The sequence below is a fragment of the Oncorhynchus mykiss genome, chromosome 2 (assembly GCF_013265735.2).
Source record: "Oncorhynchus mykiss isolate Arlee chromosome 2, USDA_OmykA_1.1, whole genome shotgun sequence".
Lineage (NCBI taxonomy): Eukaryota > Metazoa > Chordata > Actinopteri > Salmoniformes > Salmonidae > Oncorhynchus > Oncorhynchus mykiss.
The window spans coordinates 65268581-65287715 of NC_048566.1; the positions used below are offsets into that span (position 1 = coordinate 65268581).

General features: G+C 43.1%; 1 protein-coding gene across 6 annotated transcripts in view; it reads right to left on the bottom strand.

The window, feature by feature from the left end:
• The window catches only part of ntrk3a (neurotrophic tyrosine kinase, receptor, type 3a), a 254726-nt gene that overhangs the window by 157307 nt on the left and 78284 nt on the right, over positions 1-19135 (bottom strand). For all 6 annotated transcript variants that reach the window (XM_021568341.2, XM_021568366.2, XM_036953153.1 and 3 more), the window contains exon 4: positions 9543-9611. In XM_021568341.2, coding sequence (XP_021424016.1) covers positions 9543-9611 — 69 coding nt within the window. The remainder of the gene's footprint in view (positions 1-9542; positions 9612-19135) is intronic.

Consider the following 19135-nt stretch of genomic DNA (forward strand, 5'->3'; position numbering starts at 1 on the left):
TGAGATTGGCAGGTATGCACCCAGCCAGCACCAAGACTCCTGATGAGGCTACCTCATTCACACAGCTCATTTACCATTCTGTGATTACACTTGCAGGACTGGGGAACAGGGAGCCACACACACACACACACACACACACACACACACACACACACACACACACACACACACACACACACACACACACACACATTCCCTTTTCACCCTAGTAACCCTGTGTTGTTTTTTTCCTGTCAAGCACCAAAACAAGCTGACAGCAATTACCACAGAACACAAGCAGTAGCACAGAGTGGCATGGCTGCTGGTGGTTAAGACTCTCACACGGAGCTGCTGTTGCTGTTGTCTCACACTTTATTGCTTTGTGCGTTCAGTATCACTCTGTTTACTGTTGCTTTGTTTATTCCAAGCAGTTAGAGAGGAAACCATGCATACAGAAATAGTCAGTGAAACGACAAGGTTCAGCAGCGCTAGCCCCGAGGCTTCATGCATGTAACACAATGTGTCTGAGGCTCGCAACAACAACTCATTTAAAATGGCAAAACAATTCAGGTCAGTTTTGCCTTTGAAATTATTAAGCAATTGTATGCCTTCTGCGTCATGATTACTACACATTACTGCATCTTACATGAATTTGAATATCTCCCAGAACATGTATGTGCCAAATTTAAAATGTACAATGTACAAATAAAAGTTGATTTGATGTATCCTGCAACCCATGCCCTATCCTGAGGCCCCTTACTGACGTTTAAAAATCCAACAAAAAGTACTTGTCCTTATATCCAGTGAAAAATAGGGGTCTGATTGTGCAGTGCCTTAGTGCTTCAGTTGAAACACCTCCACAACAGCAGCCATTTCAGACTGACGGGCATAACTCTGATGCACTCTGATCTGGAAAGAAAGGCCATCCCTCTGCCTGTCTAGTTTTAATCAACAGATGTGGTCCCTAGAGAGTGCATGGGACCATGATGACCAGCGTGCTAGCACATGCCATTAAAGTTGGAATCTGTAGCAGTGAAAATGCCATGTCCGTTTGCCATATTAAAACAACAGACATTACTTTTTTTTAAAAACACTGCTTTTTTTTCTCCATCTGACATCATTGCACATCATTGCAGAAAGTGCATTCTTGTAGCTGTGTGGGCTAATAGTGAAAATGTTTGGCTTGGGGTAAGTTGAGCCAATGGCAAGTTAAGCAAGGCCTTATCGCTGGGATGTGAGGTAACAATAGGGCCTGGCCTATGTTAAAAGTGTTTTAAAAAGTACAAAGCATTTGTTAGGTGTTAAGCCTGTGTTAAAAGATGCTTCAAATATTAAAAGACAAAAAAAAGGGACTGTGAATGTGTTTAACTGTTTTTGGGAAATAAAGATAGACATGGTTTTAAAAAAGTAGTATACTATTTAATTCAGTACAGACATTTGTTGGCCGCTTAACTTACCCTGTCCCACGGCTCAATTTACCCCATACCCAGGATAAGCTGTGCTAAGAGACCACTTATTTTTGGACAAACTGGGTTTTCACAACTATAATGTTTACATGAATTCTGATTATTTCCAGGGATACAGAACATCCTGAAATATATGTCATGTCTTTGTTAGAAATAATGCTATATTTCCCTTGACGGAGTGATGCTGAATGTAAAAAGTATCTCAGCTTTAAAGACAGACTCAACCTTCTTTCCCTTAATGTGGATCTCAGCTTTAAAGTCAGACGCAGGGTGCATCTGAAATTGCACCCTATACCCTATATTGTGCACTACTTTTTACCAGGACCCACTGGGTTCTGGTCAAAAGTATTGGACTATGAGGGAATAGGGTCCCATTTAGGACGCAGTCCAAGAAGCCTATCCGCATGCCTCAGCTCTGCTGTGTTTGCTATGTTTGTCATTGTGCCGACATTCCACAGAGGACTGGAGAGTAAATCATTTAAGAAAAAAATTGATAACCATTGAATTAAATGTTATTAGTCGTTTGTTAGGCTCTACACCACAGAAAATAAGAAATTAATCAATGTCTTTGTTCCCAATTGGTCAGAAGGAAATGGCACTAATTTCTAACCAGTTTCATCTTCTTTTCGTCAGATTCTTCTCTTTGCTCAAGCTGTGATGTCGGGCGCTTATCACTGAGCCTTTGTTGAACAGTTTTAGTAATTAGAGATTAAATACTACACTCTTGGAAAAAAAGGGTTTGAAAATGGTTCTTCGGCTGTCCCCTTTTAGATTCTAGATATAAACTTTTTTTGTAAGAGTGTATAAGCAGAATGAAAGGTTTTTTATTCTTCTAACAGGCTGTACTCTTCAGAAGACACACACAGTCCAAATATGGCTAGAAATAACAATGGTATCAAAAGGAACGGTCATTTAAGTTCACACAACAAAATTACCATCTGTAGAGTCTATACTTTATCTGTGTCTTCAAAACAACACTTATTTGTCTCTACTTCACTCAATCTTTTCCATGTTGTCAGTATACCCTCTCATCATACAGCTACACTAATGTTTGGGGTCACTTAGAAAATGTCCTTGTTTTTGAAAGAAAAGCACATTTTTGTCCATTAAAATAACATCAAATTGATCAGAAATACAGTGTAGACATTGTTAATGTTGTAAATGACTATTGTAGATGGAAACGGCAGATTTTTAATGGAATATCTTCATAGACGTACAGAGGCCCTTTATCAGCAACCATCACTCCTGTGTTCCAATGGCACGTTGTGTTAGCTAATCCAAGTTTATCATTTTAAAAGGCTAATTGATCATTGCAATTATGTTAGCACAGCTGAAAACTGTAGTTCTGTTTAAAGAAACAATAAAACTGGCCTTCTTTAAACTAGTTGAGAATCTGGAGAATAAGCATTTGTGGGTTCGATTACAGGCTCAAAATGGCCTGAAACTCATCAGTCTATTGTTGTTCTGAGTAATGAAGGTTATTCCATGCCAGAAATTGCCAAGAAACTGAAGATATCGTACAACGCTGTGTACTACTCCCTTCACAGAACAGCGCAAACTGTCTCTAACCAGAATAGAAAGAGGAGTGGGAGGCCCAGGTGCACAACTAAGCAAGAGGACAAGTACATTAGGGTGTCTAGTTTGAGAAACGCCTCACAAGTCCTCAACTGGCATCTTCATTAAATAGTACCAGCAAAACTCCAGTCTTAACGTCAACAGTGAAGAGGTGACTCCAGGATGCTGGCCTTCTAGGCAGAGTTCCTCTGTCCAGTGTGTGTATTATTTTGCCCATCTTAAAATGTTATTTTTATTGGCCAGTCTGAGATATGGCTTTTTGTTTGCAACTCTTCCTAGAAGGCCAGTATCCTAGAGTTGCCTCTTCACTGTTGACGTTGTTTTACGGGTACTATTTAATGAAGCTGCCAGTTGAGGACTTGTGCGGCATCCGTTTCTCAAACTAGAGTTTCAGTTTCAGACGAAAGTTCTTTGTTTCTGGCAATTTTGAGCCTGTAATCGAACCAACAAATGCTGATGCTCCAGATACTCAACTAGTCTAAAGAAGGACAGTTTTATTGCTTCTTTAATCAGGACAACAGTTTTCAGCTGTGCTAACATAATTGCAAAAGGGTTTTCAAATGTATAATTAGCCTTTTAAAATTATGAACTTGGATTAGCTAACACAACGTGCCATTGGAACACAGGAGAGATGGTTGCTGATAATGGGCTTCTGTATGACTATGTAGATATTCCATTAAAAATCAGCTGTACATTCTAACTCCTATCATCAGCTACTCTGCTGCCCATTATATTCTTACTCTGGCATTATTCAAGTATTCTATGTATTTGGTTGCTTTTAGTAGTGCTCCATGTACACCATCCTCCTCCTCCTTCTGCCTCTAAAGGACATGCAACCATGAAAAGAAGATAGGCCTCCTCAGAGGAGCTGCCCTGTTTCCATAGCTTAAAATACCACATTTATATCACAACCTTACAGCTGCTCTTCATTTGTTCCCCTTCCCTGGGCTGAGCTGAGCGATGATAAAGCCTAGCCTGCTCCCTGCTCTTTGCTCTGCGTCAGGCCCTGGCTGAGGCTCTCTGCTATTTAGGGAAAGCACTCACTCTGATTCCTGGACTGGAGAGGATGGAGGGGATGCAAGTGTAATAACTCTACGATGGCCATATATCAACGCTTGGCTTCAATTTGTGTATTCTACCGAAAGGGAGGACCTAACAGGTCCAAACAAGTACCAGATTCAGGCCATAAACACTGATTGCTCATACAGGTGTAGGATTTTAATGTGACCTATATTGTCACAGCAAAATAATCCTGCAGCTGCAGCAGCAGGATTTGAAAGTTTAGTCTATGATGTTGCTTAATTGGTGGTTAGGCTATTAGCTGGCCAAAATTAGGCTACATATAAAGTGCAATACTTTTAATGTAGCCGTGGGTTAGTGTGGGTTTTCAGTGAATTAATGTAAATCACAAAGCTCATCTGCATTTCTGGTGATGCAGGAGAATTCTCAACAACAAAAGAGCGTTCAAATTAAGATCCGACACCTGTACATTCGTGGACAAACAAGAAACTAAAGGACCACCTGGAAACACCTGGACTGTGGACCAGAGAATCACCCGGCCTGGACAGCTCCATTTAACACACTCATATGTCACATCCATTAAATCAACGGTTATGACGCAGGGAATAAAGTATCGTGTTCAGGCCTCCCGGGTGGCGCAGTGGTTAAGGGCGCTGTACTGCAGCGCCAGCTGTGCCATCAGAGTTCCTAGGTTCGTGCCCAGGCTCTGTCGTAACCGGCTGCGACCGGGAGGTCCGTGGGGCGACGCACAATTGGCCTAGCGTCGCCTGGGTTAGGGAGGGCTTGGTCGGCTTGGAGGGCTTGTCTCATTGCGCACCAGCGACTCCTGTGGCGGGCTGGGTGCAGTGTGCGCTAACCAAGGTGGCCAGGTGCACGGTGTTTCCTCCGGCGCATTGGTGCGGCTGGCTTCCGGGTTGGATGTGTGCTGTGTTAAGAAAGTCATGCGGCTTGGTTGGGTTGTGTATTGGAGGACGCATGACTTTCAACCTTTGTCTCTCCTGAGCCCGTACGGGAGTTGTAGCGATGAGACAAGATAGTAGCTACTACAACAATTGGATACCATGAAAAAGGGGTAAAAAAAATAAATAAATAAAAGTATTGTGTTCTTTGTCTGTTTCAATGATTTTCTCCAAGTTAATTGTTGTTTGGCTTTGAATGGAAGCCTGACGAACCTGGGAATCCATTTGGAAACCATGATGGTTGTGGTAAATGCACACTTAGGATATAACAGGCTCTATGAAAGGTTTTTCTGGGTGCACAAGTTGATCAAATAAGATAACAACTTGCAGACTTGTTTACGTGCTGCTGTGCATTTTGTTGCCAACCTTACTTTGCTACCTGACAATTTTACGGTTTTTACTTTTTAATTACCGTTTATATTTTCCCTCACTCAACTTTTTTTCATTCAACTTTTTCACTCTGGGGGTTTTAACGACATGGTTCGTCAGGACTTCCACCAGCCGAAGCTAAGTAGTAACATTAACATGATGCCTTCTAACTGCAGTCGCTGTACTCATAATATACAGGAGAACGATAGCCTTACGGCGATGATAGCTGTGCTGCAAGCCCCGCTTCAGACGCAATCGTTAGGCAAGGGTAATTTCAGTGTAGGAAAGGATGAAACAGCGTCTGTGCCACCAGTAAGTACAGATAGTAGTATAAATCCCCTCGCACGGTCCCCGCAGCCAAACAACTTTCTCATGGCGTCTGGAGGGAAATGCTGTAGGAATGCTCAACCGGTGTTGCTCATTCAGCCGACAGAAACTTTCAACCGGTTCTCCCCATTAAGCAGCGAGTCGGAGTCTGAGGCCGAGCCTTCTCTGGTCTCAATTCCTCCCGTTACGGGGTCTGAGACGCCGAAGGCTCCCACCATTAGCTCTGACAAATTGAAAACCCTAGTCATTGGCGACTCCATTACCCGCAGTATTAGACTTAAAACGAATCATCCAGCGATCATACACTGTTTACCAGGGGGCAGGGCTACCGATGTTAAGGCTAATCTGAAGATGATGCTGGCTAAAGCTAAAACTGTGTAGTGTAGAGAGTATAGAGATATTGTTATCCACGTCGGCACCAACGATGTTAGGATGAAACAGTCAGAGGTCACCAAGTGCAATAGCTTCTGCGTGTAAATCAGCTAGAAAGATGTGTCGGCATCGAGTAATTGTCTCTGGCCCCCTCCCAGTTAGGGGGAGTGATGAGCTCTACAGCAGAGTCTCACAACTTAATCGCTGGTTGAAACTGTTTTCTGCCCCTCCCAAAAGATAGAATTTCTAAATAATTGGCCCTCTTTCTGGGACTCGCCCACAACCAGGACCAAGCCTGGCTTGTTGAGGAGTGACAGACTCCATCCTAGCTGGAGGGGTGCTCTCATCTTATCTACGAACATAGACAGGGCTCTAACTCCTCTAGCTCCACAATGAAATAGGGTGCAGGCCAGGCAGCAGGCTGTTAGCCAGCCTGCCAGCTTAGTGGAGTCAGCCACTAGCACAGTCAGTGTAGTCAGCTCAGCTATCCCCATTGAGACCGTGTCTGTGCCTCGACCTAGGTTGGGCAAAACTAAACATGGCGGTGTTCGCCTTAGCAATCTCACTAGAATAAAGACCTCCTCAATTCCTGTCATTATTGAAAGAGATCGTGATACCTCACATCTCAAAATCGGGCTAATTAATGTTAGATCCCTTAATTCAAAGGCAGTCAATGAACTAATCACTGATCATAATCTTGATGTGATTGGCCTGACTGAAACATGGCTTAAGCCTGATGAATTTACTATGTTAAATGAGGCCTCACCTCCTGGTTACACTAGTGACCATATCACCCGTGCATCCCGCAAAGGCGGAGGTGTTGCTAACATTTACGATAGCGAATTTCAATTTACAAAAACAAAAAACGTTTTCGTCTTTTGAGCTTCTAGTCATTAAATCTATGCAGCCTACCCAATCACTTTTTATAGCTACTGTTTACAGGCCTTCTGGGCCATATACAGCGTTCCTCACTGAGTTCCCTGAATTCCTATTGGACCTTGTGGTCTTAGCAGATAATATTCAAATTTTTGGTGACTTTAATATTCACATGGAAAATACGGACTCCTCTTTAAATCTGCGTATTCCTCCAAAGCTCAGTTGTTCTGAGTCTGCACAACTCTGCCAGGACCTAGGATCAAGGGAGACACTCAAGTGTTTTAGTACTATATCTCTTGACACAATGATGAAAATATTCATGGCCTCTAAACCTTCAAGCTGCATACTGGACCCTATTCCAACTAAACTACTGAAAGAGCTGCTTCCTGTACTTGGCCCTCCTATGTTGAACATAATAAATGGCTCTCTATCCACCGGATGTGTACCAAACTCACTAAAAGTGGCAGTAAAAAAGCCTCTCTTGAAGAAACCAAACCTTGACCCAGAAAATATAAAAAACTATCGGCCTATATAGAATCTTCCATTCCTCTCTAAAATTTTAGAAAGAGCTGAAGACAGACAAACCGAAATTGGTCTACACGGACAATTTCTGGCCTGGTTTAGATCTTATCTCTCGGAAAGATATCAATTTGTCTCTGTGAATGGTTTGTCCTCTGACAAATCAACTGTAAATTTCAGTGTTCCTCAAGGTTCTGTCTTATGACCACTATTGTTTTCACTATATATTTTACCTCTTGGGGATGTTATTCGAAAACATAATGTTAACTTTCACTGCTATGCGGATGACACACAGCTATACATTTCAATTAAACATGGTGAAGCCCCAAAATTGCCCTCGCTAGAAGCCTGTGTTTCAGACATAAGGAAGTGGATTGCTGCAAACTTTCTACTTTCAAACTCAGATGCTTGTTCTAGGTCCCAAGAAACAAAGAGATCTTCTGTTGAATCTGACAATTAATCTTGATGGTTGTACAGTCATCTCAAATAAAACTGTGAAGGACATCGGCGTTACTCTGGACCCTGATCTCTCTTTTGACGAACATATCAAGACCATTTCAAGGACAGCTTTTTTCCATCTACTTAACATTGCAAAAATCAGAAACTTTCTGTCCAAAAATTATGCTTTTGTTTCTTCTAGGTTAGACTACTACAATGCTCTACTTTCCGGCTAACCGGATAAAGCACTAAATAAACTTCAGTTAGTGCTAAATTCGGCTGCTAGAATCCTGACTGGAACCAAAAATGTGATCATATTACTCCAGTACTAGCCTCCCTACACTGGCCTCCTGTTAAGGCAAGGGCTGATTTCCAGGTTTTACTGCTAACCTACAAAGCATCACATGTGCTTGTTCCTACCTATCTTTACCATTTGGTCCTGCCGTACATATCTACACGTACTCTACAGTCACAAGATGCAGGCCTCCTAATTGTCCCTGGCATTTCTAAGCAAACAGCTGGAGGCAGGGCTTTCTCCTATAGAGCTGGAATGGTCTGCCTACCCATGTGAGAGACGCAGACTCGGTCTCAACCTTTAAGTCTTTACTGCAGACTCATCTCTTCAGTAGGTCATAAGAGTGTAGTATGGCCTAGGAGTGTGAAGGTAGTTCTTGAGCATTCTACATCTCTATCAGTTATATTGTATATGTTACCAACTGCAGATACCGTGTGTGTGTGTGTGTGTGTGCATATTGATGCATTAGTACCAAAAATGAGACATCTCCTGATTCTCTTTGCCAGGGATAGAAAAGACGGAAAGGCTCTGGAGCAACGAACTGCCCTTGCTGTCTCTGCCTGGCCGGTTTCCCTCTCTCCACTGCGATTCTCTGCCTCTAACCCTATTACAGGGGCTGAGTCACTGGCTTACTGGTGCTCTTCCATGCCGTCCGTAGGAGGGGTGCGTCACTTGAGTGGGTTTAGTCGCTGACGTGGTCTTCCTGGTGGTCTTCCCCCCTCTTGGGTTGTGCCGTGGCGGAGATCTTTGTGGGCTATACTCTGCCTTGTCTCAGGATGGTAAGTTGGTGGTTGAAGATATCCCTCTAGTGGTGTGGGGGCTGTGCTTTGGCAAAGTGGGTGGGGTTATATCCTTCCTGTTTGGCCCTGTCCGGGGGTGTCCTCGGATGGGGCCACAGTGTCTCCTGACCCCTCCTGTCTCAGCCTCCAGTATTTATGCTGATACTCTTAATCATTGGCTATGAAAAGCCAACTGACATTTACTCCTGACATTTACTCCTGAGGTGCTGACTTGTTGCACCCTCGACAACTACTGTGATAATTATTATTTGACCATGTTGGTCATTTATGAACATTTGAACATCTTGGCCATGTTCTGTTATAATCTCTACCCGGCACAGTCAGAAGAGGACTGGCCACCCCTCTCTAGGCTTCTTCCTAGGTTTTGGCCTTTCTAGGGAGTTTTTCCTAGCCACCGTGCTTCTACATCTGCATTGCTTGCTGTTTGGGGTTTTAGGCTGGGTTTCTGTACAGCACTTTGTTATATCAGCTGATGGAAGAAGGGCTATATAAATACATTTGATTTGATTTTGATTTTGATTTGGTAAAAAAATGTACAAAAACTTACAGCTCGAAGAGTTGAAGATTCTGGAAGAGTTGCCATGATAATGTGGTCAGAGGATTCTTCGATAAGTTTCTGTAGAAGAGAGGGAGATAGAGAAAACACAGAGAGAGGGATAAATGTATTAGTGCTGGACTATGTGGCCGAGGCGGGTGAAGAAAACAGCAGCAGAGAAAACACAAAGCACAAACCAAAAGAAACACGAAAAATCCTGAGAGAATAAGTGGTGCCGGAGGGAACGGAGCAGCCTTGACAATCCAATAAAGACAGACTTGGTCATTTTCAAGACAACAAATTAAATAGAGACAGCGAGGGCCTGAGGCCTTCAAATCCAATACAAAGGAGGTGAGATAAGGCATGTAACCACCAGAGCACCTCTCTAAGGTGTTAAACCCTGAAATGGAGGCATTCTTGTAGAGCGAGAGTGAGTGGTCCACCAAAGGATCTGAATGTATTCTGGAGAGCTGATAACATATTTATATTTACATTTTTGTCATTTAACAGACACTCTTATCCAGAGCGACTTCCAATATGAAAAGGCATGCGCTTCCAGGAGTGAAAAATGGTAGGCTACAGTATGAAGTACGAGGTTGTGCTCAAGATCAACGCAATGATGTGAAAATATTGCACCATCAAACTAACACAGTGAAATGCTCACTAGGGACCAGCTACCCAAGCCCTCTCCAACCCAGACCCATCTCTGTGAAGAGACGGTGAGCACCAGGGGGGTTGAATCACTAATAGTAGAGCCAGGCGAACAGCCACTCATTATCAATATTCATTGAATACTTCAGATCACTTAATACCCTAACACTGCCCTGGTTAGATCCTAGCAGGCCTGCTTGACAGATAATCAATGCATTCCACTGCAGTCTTACCACTCATCTGGCCCTGGGGAGCTGGGGACTGCTGATTCTCTGGCTGCCTGTCCCTGACCTGTTCCCTCTGCTGCCTTGCTCTGCAGCACCACGGACAGGGAAAGAGTACACTACACACACCTCTCAGTAGCCCCTCTATACAGAACCACAGACTGCACAAGACCAGATCAATGGGCAGCATCTATGGGCAGCATAATTACACATATCTCTTAGTGCTGTCAATAGTCCACATTGCTGTACAATATTCACTGCATACTCGTTACCTGCTCCTCTCTACTACAGGACCATGGACAGCGCCAGTATTCAAACACAGCCCTTTGCCTGTTCTTACTTCAGCACCATGGATAGAGACATACAGTAGGATGGGCAGTTCAGGCTATTTTCTCAAATATAAAGATGAAATCACTCTACTGTACAGTAAATCCTTCCCTATCTCAGACCTGGCGGTAGGTAGCATAGAGTCAGTATCCCACATTACGGGTAAGAAGCCGGCCTCAGTTGGTCAGGCACAGGAGGCTCTTCAGCAGCCACTGTGACTAATTCAGCTTGAGGATTTCGGAGAGTCAAATTGCCCAGCTGAGGGCTGGTTGCCTGTCCCCCACATTACAGTCCAATTCCTATCACACATCCTCTTCTCCCTGCAGTGTGCACTCATTCACTCCCTTTCAAGGATTTCAAATCGTTGGGTCGGGGTAGACGAAGTCTGTAATTGTTTTTTTTTTACCTCAATCATTGAGAGGGAAAGGGGGGGAAATCTTACCGTTCATACCATTCTTTATCATTACTATATGTTATGGCGTAGTTGAATCATGGGTAGTCTATGTTGTTTACATGTTTAAGGTTCAAAGGAAAAGGTCTGTCCAGGTTGATTGCATCAAATGAAACAACAAAATTGTTCCGATGCTTAATGTGCTTCCTCGGCGAGTACTTCATTTGGTGGTTGGGTGCATTGGGATCCCATAGGCCAGTGGTTCCCAACCTTTTTTCGGGTACTGTACAACCAACTGAATTTTGCTCTGCCCGGAGTCCCCCTGAAGTACCCCCTCATGTGCATTTTACCAGCAGGCCTGTGGTCTAATATGTCTTCTCTGACTAGGTATCCCCCTTTCCCAAGTACCCCCAGGGGTCCTAGTACCCCTGGTTGGGAACTACTGCCCTAGACTAACCCTACTAAACACTGATGCGCAGCTGCACATGCCTGTTTCCGTGGCAACGAAAAAGCCAAAGAGGCGCTTGCCACCGCTCATGATTGTACCTAGCATTTTCTGTGACACAGAGAGAACAGAACCCTACACAGAGGGAACAGAACCCTACACAGAGGGAACAGAACCCCACACAATGGGAACAGAACCCCACACAGAGGGAACAGAACCCCACACAGAGGGAACAGAACCCCACACAGAGGGAACAGAACCCCACACAGAGATGTATGTCTTTTTTAGAGGACCTGCGACCACCATAACAGAGACAGAGCGTGTGACCCGGCATTACAGCAGCCGTGTCGAGCCAGGTCTCCAGAGACAATGGTAACGAATCCCCTAGCTAGCTGAAGGATTAGGAGCCAGGAGGACTGCACCACCAAGACGCCAGGAGGACTCAGGATGCTACTAGCATCTTCCATAACACTCTATGTGCACCCCTGGCCTCTGGCATTCTAATCACCTCATTAAATTGATAATGAGATTATTAAAACTGCATCCATTGGGACTAGCAGGGGCTGTATGGTTTAATTCTACATGTTATTATTCTTGGCACACAAAGGAGTTCATCTGGACACTGTGTATTAAGAGCCCAGTCCTAGGAAAATAACATGTCGCCAGAGCCAGAGCTAACTGAGCCGGCAAAAAGACTGTCTGTCTGTCCATCTGTCTATCAAGCCTGTCCCCCTGAGGATGGGGACACGCTAATGAGAAATGGGAACTCTACACAAAGACTGCCCTCAGAAGGACAAATATAGACACTGGAATTAGATACAAGTGTACTGTAGGAGGAAAAAGCTAGTGTTTCTAAGAAAGTATGCCCATGAAGATGGCCTGTTGACAAAGGATTTTTTTCTGGCTGCTAGACAACAGAGTATTAGTAGTGATTAGTAATGGTTTCTGCAGTTGTTGACCTGCCCTTTGCAGCATCAAAAGATGATGCTCCCCAGTCTAACAGTCACCTTCCATCTGTGTAACAGTGATAAAGAGATAATGGCATCACATGGGAATGGAACTATGATGTGAGCTGCAGCTTTTCAGAGGAAAAAAAACAAATAAATTCACACCATTAGTCTAAAAATGGAACACAATAACGGAATTTTGTAGGAAACCTCTCTTGGCTCACAAATAATCCCTTTCAGATTGTCACACAGACAGAATCAATTACTGGAATGGTTTAGGGAGAGCTTCATACTGGAGCAGGGGAAGAGCAGGAGGCCTCTGGAAGAACTCGTGTTGTTTCGACACAGTATCTTCTGCATACAGGGGCGGCCCCAGGCATAAGCGAAATACATTTAAAAAAAATGTATTATTATTATTTATTTTTTATTTAACCTTTATTTAACTAGGCAAGTCAGTTAAGAACACATTCCTATTCACAATGACGGCCTACCCCGGCCAAACCAGGACAACGCTGGGCCAATTGTGCGCCGCCCTATGGGACTCCCAATCACGGCCGGATGTGATACAGCCTGGGTTCAAACCAGGGACTGTAGTGACGCCTCTTGCACTGAGATGCAGTGCCTTAAACTGCTGCGCCACTCGGGAGGCCGTATGCACTTTTTTTTAGGAACTCAGGTATAGTAGAAAACACAAGTTCCAATTCTGACATTTGGTTGCGCATCAGCAGTTTTTCTTTTCTTGTCATTCACTCAATAAGCTGTATCAGCTAACAACTGTATTATTGGTAAGTTAGTCTAACCAGCTATCTAAACTTGTAGTAATCATGGCCGAATGCCCACTGAGCATGCAAGGCACATGCCCAGGGGCCCTGACTTCCAGGGGGCCCCCATTGGTTTTGTTAGTCACTCTCACTCAGATATCATATTAACATGGCATAAGTCATGACAAAATGTGTAGAATTGCTGGAAATGATCTGTTAAACTGCACATTTGTTCTTTCTGTTCAATGGCAAAATTAATAGAATTGTATGAAATGTGTTGTAAAATTGCAAAATGTTCTCTCCTTCCCATGGCAAAATGTGGTGAATTGCAAAGACCTTCCTTGAAACTGCAACATTTTCTATACGCCCTATGGCAAAATGTGTAGAATTGAAGGAAATTAACTTTTTTTTAAGTTCTCTCCACCATTAAGAGGTGAGACACTAAAAGGTGGGGGGGCCCCCAACCAAACCTCGCTTAGGGCCCCCAAAAGGCTAGAACCAACCCTGAATGCATCGGTGCACTATATGTTGGCATGAATATGCATGGGTGTGTAATCATGCATAGATGCGTGCAATGACCATATGAGCATGTGTGTATATTCTGTGCAAGGCATTCAGACTGTCACTCTACGTGTGTCCTTGTGGGTAAACGGTCGTATCTGTAGCGTATCTGTACAATTATGATGTAGCCATGAGCCTGAATGTGTTCTGTGTTAGACGGAGAGTGCTGTGTGAGTGGTGTTGGAGGGTTGGAAGGGTGAAGGAGCCTGTCGATGTGGATTACGAACCCTATTAACATAAAGAGGGAAGAATTATTAAGTCCTTATGAAGGCTTCATTACCTCATAACCAGACATTGCACCCAAAGCACATGGGAACTTTTTTTCTTCACGCTTTTCCTCTGTTCCTCAGCCAGTGTATTGTGTTAGGCTCATTGAATCAGAGAATTGATCATGAGAGAGAGATCAAGGAGAGAGCAGTCAAAGCCCCAATGCAATTATCACTCTGAACAACATTAAGGTCGGGGGCAGATGCTTCCGCTGTAACACCTTCCCAAGGTGACTTGCAGGCCTGGGGGTGGGCTTTCCCTCGGTGGGTGAGAGGGGTAGGGGAGATGGATGAAGGCAACAACACCTCTCCCATTGTTAAGACCTGCCTCCCCGTCACTAGGCCTGCCTCCCTACACCACTAGACCACCACCCGTCTGCATGCAAGAACGGAAGTGTCCTTTTCAAAGGTCATTCTTCGTTACAGTCATGAGAAATGTCAGCTAAAATTGGATTTGGGAAGAGAAGGCAATAACAAATAAATATATAAATCAAATCAGGCATCAAATGTGACGCCTTGCCCCAAACACACAGGAGTAGACATGTTGTTATTAAAAGTTAGAAAGACTAACAGGTGGAAATGAATCATGGAAGAAGGTCACAGGCTAAGCAGACAGAGCCTTCCTCTTCAGAGTCAATACGATCCTTCTGACATTTGATAATGCTCTTCACACGCCTCATAGACATCAGCAGGGTTATTTATAGCAGAGGTATAAATTTGCTTGTCAATTAACACAGTTCAGAGCTGATTATAATTTCCCCTGCAGAGCTGCTGTATACTATGCATATCTTAAGGCGGGTAAATTTACATTGAGTGAGGGTGGAAAAGGTTAAAAGGTTATTCTTCTGATCCGTTTCCTACATGTATATCATGTACAGTATATCACAACAGCGCAGCTGCATTTAATAAGGTATGCTATTCATGATATTCACAGACATTTGCATATGTGTGTCATGGGACACCACAAAATGTTGATGAGTGGGTCCTCCTGATTGGCTCCAGCAGGGGGTTAGGGAACTCTGGGGCTACAGCCCCTCATCTATAATGCAGGTGAAGAAGTCAACGGGAGAACTAGGGCCCATTGTTAATAGCATGGCAATTATACATAGCCTGCAGTTAAATACTGCATACAGTAGGACTGATTTTTCCATGTTTTATCTCCCAGTAGTCTCAAGCCAAAGGCAGTCCTTTAGATCTGCAGATGGGACTGGGTGCAGTTAGAATGACACCATCTCAGAAGATGGCATATATTACTGTTTGTCACACAAAGGTGTGAGACCTTAGCAGGTTAGCATGGGGCAATGTGGCCATAACTGACATGAACTGACTTGGGCCGGATGACACCTTTAAGGAGATGCGTCTTATCAGTATTACGGCACCTGTGGATGACAAACAGCTAGGCCTATGTGTTATAGTGGAAGCAATGAAACAATTTACACAGAACATGATAAGGCAGCTTTAAAATGCGTAGATACTACCGAAAACAACCACATTACTCAAATGAAATGGTCATAAATAATTTTGCATTCTAACATATTTGGAGGTATATAAAGTGTAATTGAAGTAAGACAGGGTGTCCCAAACTCGGTCCTGCCTCCCCAATGTGTTATTTGAGTCAGCTGTGTTGCTAGGGCGAATTTGGGAAACCGAGTTGGGGAAACCCTGGTATAGGAGACCAGATTAGGTCTACCTGTGAAAACACCTCACAGATGGAAGATAACACCCCTGAGCCTCGTGTTATGATGGGTTTATCTTTTAACAATATTGCCAGGTGCCAGAAACTCCTGCAAAATCAACTGAAAAAGTTGCTCAATATTTATTGAAATGACAGAAGGGAATGTATCTGACAAAAGTGAAAAGGAGATTGGTTTTACACACAAGACACTCTCACTCAATTCAAAGCAGCCCCGACAGAATAGATATATTTTTTTATAACAAGAACACCAATCTCTTGAATCCCTGTACACACCCATTTATAATATCTCACCCGCATAATCAGGATAACCACAGGGGGTTGCCTATTACTGTTTCCTGCACCCAGACATCAATTCCTCTCTGCCACCCATACCATGGAAAGACAAAATTAATGTGACTGAAAGAAATCTCTTTCAAATTCATGTCGGTTTGCTTCAAAAGCTTCCGAAAAGTCCCCATGTATGACACGCATGTACACAAAAGCTTCAATTAAATACGGTCTTTATGTCTCAAAGAAATATTGTTTTCATCAAACACATACACACTATATACAAGCCTGGGTATATCATTCCAACTCAAATAGAATGGGGGGTGAAAGCATACATATAGCCATATAAGGCGAGATGCCAATGTTTATTTGGAAGCCGTAACGCAAGGTCACATTTCTCAGGGCGTATTTCAACCCAGTCACTCAGGTGAGCTATTCAAATGCCTGATCTCTGCAATGTGTCGCTCCATTTACTTTGTTGATATTGCTTTATGCGTATGGATATGCCTGTCTGCCTCAAACATCTATCAGTAACTCTTGGATTCTCAACTGTCCTAGATACTGAGGTTACGCTTTAAATGTAAATTCAGCTATTGCCTCTCCAACTGCTGCACTGTTCACCCCAGAAAATATACAACGAAACTGAGAAAGTGTAACATTGGGGATGGTTTCGGGGAACTAAGACCCGAATTTAAAGATACTGCGTCTCAGTATCTACATTTTCATATATTATACAATCAATGGGGTGCTTTTGTGTTGTTGTTTTCAAAGATGATGTTTTTGTTGCGTTATCTTATCAAGGCAAAAGATAATTTCCCAAAACATTATCACAGCTACAACTGAACCATCCAAATGTGATAAGATCAGAGATAACAAGATAGTGATTTTTCCTGAGGTATCATTAATGCATTAGGTGCTTTCTGCACTGCAGTTCTTATTTCTTCACTCTTTAATGACCACTTTAGCTCTTAATGGAATGTTTTTTGTTCCTTTCCCTTAAATTCTAATAGTTCTGGGTTTTCTGAATCCTTTCTGTGACTTATGACAAAGTATTAGATTGAGACACACAATTGTGTAGGGGAGAATTTAGCTTCTTTTTTCTCCAGCATCACTCCATCAAGAGAAATATAGTATTCTTTCTAACAAAGATATCTAGATATATTTCAGCACGTTGTGTATCCCTGGAAATAATCAAAATTCAAAAAGTGTTATCTTCGCACAACTTACCCCGGCCCGGGTATGGGGTAAGTTGTGTCACGGGACAGGGTAAGTGAAGCCGCCTTAAATGTCTGTACTGAATGAAATATTACCACTAACCTTTGTAAAACCATGTCTATCTTTATTTCCCAAACACAATTCAACACAATCACAGTCACCTTTTGGTCTTTGAATCATTTGAAGCATCTTTTAACACAGGCTTCATACCTAACAAAAACATTGTACTTTTTTTATTATACTTTTAACACAGCTTAACACCTTATAAACACTTTGTACTTTTTTAAACACTTTAACACTGTTGTTACCTCATATATAAGTGATAATGCCTCGCATTACGTCTGGGAAGAAAACACATCCATTTGCTTAACTTTCCATTGGCTCAACCATAGGCTCAATTTACCTCAAGGCAAACATTTTCACTATATTAGCCCACACAGCTACAAGGATACACTTTCATGCTAGGTTTAGGACCTCATATTGAAGCTTATAGAGACCCCAACTGATGTATAGAACAATCTTAAAATGATCTACTTTGGTTTAGATACAAGCTTTGGTTTAGATACAAACCTTGAACACAATAAATTAATTTGACTTGGTGAAAATACATTTTTTGGGGGATCTAACTTGCTTACCACTATTTCCATATGGTTTATTCCTTCACAGACTCCATGAAATGAAGGCCTATTCCTAAATATATGGTCACATGATTCATGTTGTGTATGGTTTCCTAGAAACAAGGGTGGCTCAATTTACTCTGTGGCTCAACTTACCCCATTCTCCCCTATTGATCATAGCTACTCTATCCAGATTGGATAGAATAAGGTATGAAGGCTGTTTTGATGCCTTAGCAGTAATAAATGAATCACTATTGAAACACATACAAACATTTAGGCCCTAAGTCTAGGAGGTGTATACATGTAGCTGTTTTTGTCTCAGAGATAATGATCTTCAACACTCCTCCTACACACCATGCTGATAAAAACACACGTGTGTTCCCCTTATTGACTGGCTGTCCCATAAACATCCTTTGTAAAGGGCATAATCTATGTAGCATTGGGTCTAGTTTAAATGTGTAGGGCAGTCAGGGCTGCCTGAAGAGAAGTTGTCAACATCCTTTACTAGAGTCTCGGAGCCAAAGAGACAACGTCAGGCGGTGTCCATCATCCTGACTGTTTCATTATTTACTGGCCAGTGTCCTGATAGTGGAGTTCCCAGAGGGCCAATGCTGTGCTATTATATGGGGCAGCCCTGTCCTGTTCCAACCCTCCCCAGAGAGACACACAGCGTTGTGATCTCAGGACACTCCGGGCCTCACACAGATGAATAATCCAGTGTCTTTGAAGAAGGACCACCAAAAAAGAAAACAATGTATCCTTTGCCACCCCCCTCCCTCCCTCCCTGTCTACCCCAGTACCTCCCCCATGTTTCCCAGCATGCAGTGTGATTCTGTGAAGGTGCCTGTCTCCCATCGCCGGTGCTCTTCCTGTCTTCTTGAAAGACCGTGAACCAGCGGACCCCAAGACGTGGGAAAAGAGAAAAGCTGCCTTGCCTTTGCTTAGTGGGGAAGTATTAATCAGACCAAATATGTATTAGCTTCCCCTGCGCTCTCTTTTGATTAGTCATTGTGACGTGGCTGGGAGGCACAACAATGGAGCTGTTTGTCCAGCGCCGGGCTCAGAGAGCGCCCCTGGTCTGCACACTAATTGTCTCATTAATGATCACGAAGCTGCTTTTGCCTCACATTTATTATTCTACTTTACCAGGAAAGGGGGACACAGAAAACCCATTGCAGCTTTCGCATCACTATGGTCATGTGAATGTTAATGGGCTGTAATGTTAGCCCCGGTGTCT